Source organism: Bison bison, unplaced genomic scaffold (genome assembly GCF_000754665.1).
Source record: "Bison bison bison isolate TAMUID 2011002044 unplaced genomic scaffold, Bison_UMD1.0 scf7180017864285, whole genome shotgun sequence".
NCBI lineage: Eukaryota > Metazoa > Chordata > Mammalia > Artiodactyla > Bovidae > Bison > Bison bison.
In genome coordinates this window covers 280,097-283,747 of record NW_011494857.1, presented here as the reverse complement: position 1 = coordinate 283,747, position 3,651 = coordinate 280,097, and the positions used below count along the sequence as shown (strand labels likewise).

The 3,651-nt window shown below is 51.5% G+C and overlaps 1 protein-coding gene across 1 annotated transcript in view; it reads right to left on the bottom strand.

Annotated features, from left to right (window-relative positions):
• ZNF114 (zinc finger protein 114) overlaps positions 1-3,651 on the bottom strand; it is a 30,571-nt gene that overhangs the window by 17,474 nt on the left and 9,446 nt on the right. The window contains exons 5-7 of the mRNA XM_010849692.1: positions 2,264-2,437; positions 1,657-2,190; positions 1,445-1,540 (exon numbers count right to left, since the gene is read on the bottom strand). Of these exons, the coding sequence (XP_010847994.1) occupies positions 1,445-1,540; positions 1,657-2,190; positions 2,264-2,437 (804 nt within the window). The remainder of the gene's footprint in view (positions 1-1,444; positions 1,541-1,656; positions 2,191-2,263; positions 2,438-3,651) is intronic.

Below are 3,651 nucleotides of genomic sequence, written 5' to 3'. Positions count from 1 at the left end.
CTGAAACTCCAATCCTTTGGCCACCTGATGCGAAGAGCTGACTCATTGGAAAAGACTCTGATGCTGGGAAAGATTGGGGGCAGGAGGAGAAGGGAACGACAGAGGGTGAGATGGTTGGATGGCACCACCGACTCAATGGACATGAGTTTGAGTGAACTCCGGAGTTGGTGATGGACAGGGAGGCCTGGCGTGCTGCGGTTCATAGGGTCACAAAGAGTCGGACACGACTCAGCAACTGAACTGAACTGAACCAAAGCAATGTGTATACAAAACAAAATGCGTCCTTCAAATCTAGGAAAGTATAGATCTTAGCACTCGGTGGGAGGAGGCTGGCAAGGTGTAGGGGTTAGGAACTGTGGGGGTGGAGTTACGGCTGCTTGGTTGACTAATCTGAGGTCCTGCACAGGCCTGTAGTCCTGTCCCCCTTCCTTCTTAACTGGCTGATCGGTGTGTTCCAGGCTGACTGGACTTCAATCCAGATGCCCGCCTGCCGTAGCCTATTTCTATGTCACAAGATGCCAACTCAGGCCTCTAGTAGTAGCGGGTACTGATGTTTTCTGACTGGTATAGCACCGGGTTTGAGTTCTATTATCACTGGAGCTTGCTGCTTGGTGAGTCCAGGGGTTGGGGGAAGGTTATCTTCTGCCCAAACCTCAGGGAATTGTTGGATCGGCTCTCTCTCTCGATCATTTAACCCATCTGGCTTCCCTTCTGGAGGGTCATGCCACCTCCATTCATCTTGAGGGGTTACCGAGAAGGAGAGTAAATAAGTGGTCGAGCCCTAGGTGGGTCTTTCTTGGGGGTAAAGGGTCACTTGTGCCCCCAGTTTAGACAAATCTCTTCTCAACAGGCATTCAGGAATATACAGGAATTCATGAGTCACTTCCAGGCCAGTCCGCCATCTGGCATTTCCGGGGTAGATGGAATGGTCTGATCAGCTTTTCCCCAGTTATTCCTCCTATAGCAGTGGCCTTCTCTGAGAGGAGTGCCACCAGTTTGGTCACCGCTGACATTTCTGCTCCTGTACCCACCACAAAGTCAATCATTTGGTCCCCCACTTTTAGTTTTACCATGGGCTCTAGGGGACCTTTTGTCTTTGAGCCCCGGTACCCCTTTTCAGTCTCTAGTCTGGCCAGCCCTATAACAGCTGATGCCAGTTCTTCCCCCTACTGCCCCCGGCCCCACTATTCTGGGGGCATTCATTTTTCCAATGGCCAAAGCCCCATCATCCGGTGCCTTGATTTGGTTGCAGGGTGGTCCTGGGCTTCCTTGTAGGAGGCTTGCTGGGAGACTGACCCTGATTTAGAGGGGGTGGAGGTTTTGGGGAAGGCCCAGGGAGGGGCCTTCTCTCGATCCTCTGATCTGTTGTTTTGTTATCTTCCTTCCGTTTTTTTTTCTCAGCCTCCTTTTTCTGCCTCCACGTCTCTGTTTCAGAACACCTTACCAGCAATCTCAATTATTTGTGAGCTGGTCTTGGCTAATACTCCGTCTACCTTTTGGAGCTTGCGTCTGATATCAGGGTAGGCTTGAGATACAAAGCCTGTATTTATCACAATTTGAGGCCCAGCTGCCTCCGGATCTACTGGTGTATAAAGTCTACAGGTCTCGCAATATTTCGTAAAGCTCAGTAGGTGTTTCAGTTTCCTTTTGGACTACTTCGGTAGGTTTTGCCATGTTCATAGGCTTGCGGGGCCCCCCTCTTGAGACCTTGTAAAATAGACGTCCGATATTTCTCAAGGTGGGCCCTTCCTTCCTCTGTGTTATAGTCCCAGTCGGGCCTTCCATCAGGGGTGGCTAACTCTGCCCACCGCTGTGAGTTCACGGTACCCTCGGGGGCCATTTCTTGGAGCCATTTTCTAGCCTCAGTATGGACCCTGTGTTTTTCTTCAGTGCTGAAGAGGGAGACTAGCAGCTGGATTATGTCATCCCACCTAGGACGGTAGGTTCGAAAAATAATCTCCATCAGCCTGATCATGCCCTGTGGCTCCTCGGAGTACGGTGGACTGTGTTTTTGCCAATTTAGTATGTCCATAGAGGAAAATGGTTGGTAATAGTAGGCTACGTGAGGCCTGAACCGGGGGCTGTTGTAGCTGAGGGACATTGGTAGTGGGGCCCTTTTCCCCAGCTCACTGGCGGAGCGCAGCCTCTGTCTAATTCCTGGGTCTCCTTTCCCCTTTCTGTCAGTACTCACTGGGAGAGGCAGGTACAATTTAGGAAGTTCGGCTGGGGCTGAATCCTGTGGACTTTGACCAGAGGTTCCTACCGCTGGGATCTGAGCCTGATGAGGTGGCGTCTCTACGACCTCCCGGGGGGCAGGTAGGAGAGCAGCGGCTGCTGGATCGGGCATTCAGATGGCCCCCGGTCCCGGTGGAGCATTGGGTGGCAGGCGTGTCATCCAGCATGGGGGGAAAGGGGGCAGATCGTCCCTGTCGGAATCCTGTAGAATTTCCTTTTTGTCATCAGTCAATTATTGTGCCTTGAATATTTTTCCTTTCCATTTCTGAATATAGAATCTTGCCCAAGGGGGAGGATCTTGAGCCAGCCATAACCATGAATCAATATAGAGATATTGATCTGAGTGTCCTGGCTCTCCTGGGACCACTGCATAGACTGCTTTTACTCTATTTAAGTCCATGGGGCCCTCTGGTGGCCATCCAACTCCCAGAGAGCGCCATTCAACCTCACAGAGTACACGGAGCAGGTTAGGCGTCATCTTCACCCCGTAATCTCCTCCAAATCACTTCTTAAAATTCTTAATCATGCACTCCACTACAGTTGCCTCAGATTCACTTCCTCCCATTTTGCTTACCTCCTGGGATATTCTTCTCTCTTCCCTTTTCGTTCTATTTCCACTCAATGAAACATTTAAATTGCCATTCTGCCTCCTTCTTAATTGGGGTGAGAAGAGCCTTACCTGCCAGATCCCAGAGGGAGAAGGGGGATAGGCGTATCTTCACCTGCCGGCCGGCACGGCCGAACTAGAACACCACGTGGTCCAAGACTGTTTCTCCTCTGATTTTGAAAGTCGGTTCTGCCTTGGTGGGCTTGATCGGGTGTGGATGAAAACATAGATGGGTTAAGTATCCCATGTCCCAGGCCATCTCTGGAAAGGCCAATTCGTATTCACTTGTGTCCTTCTAGCCTGATAACCCAGAGGGGATCAAGAATTCCACAGCAGATGGGACACCTCCTCGGGGAGGGCAGAATACGAGCACACAAAGACCAAGTTTCTTCTCCCAAAGCCCTCTCTCAATCGCCTGGTAATAATTTACCCCAAGATGGCGCAGACACCGCCTCTTTTGTGACATTCACGGTCAGTGTGTGTCCCCTATTCCCTCCCATGGGGTTGATCAGGACGGTGGGAACCTCCTTCCCTGAGTGCTCAACTCCCCTGCTGCCGTCCACTACCCACTAATGTTAAAAATCCGGGCATCAAGAAATGGAATCTTTCCAGAAGGGTGAGGCGCCTTCCCCCCTCTAGAAGATGCGAGTCGTGAAGCCTCGGAGTAGCCCCAAACCGGACTTGTCTCCTTACAGTGAGGAGCTTCCCGGCCAAGGCACCAAATGTCATAGCCAAACGCCCCCGGAAGCAAAACTCACTCAGAACGACAGCGTGGATAGTGGAGTGCAGTTTATTACACCGGCGGGTCC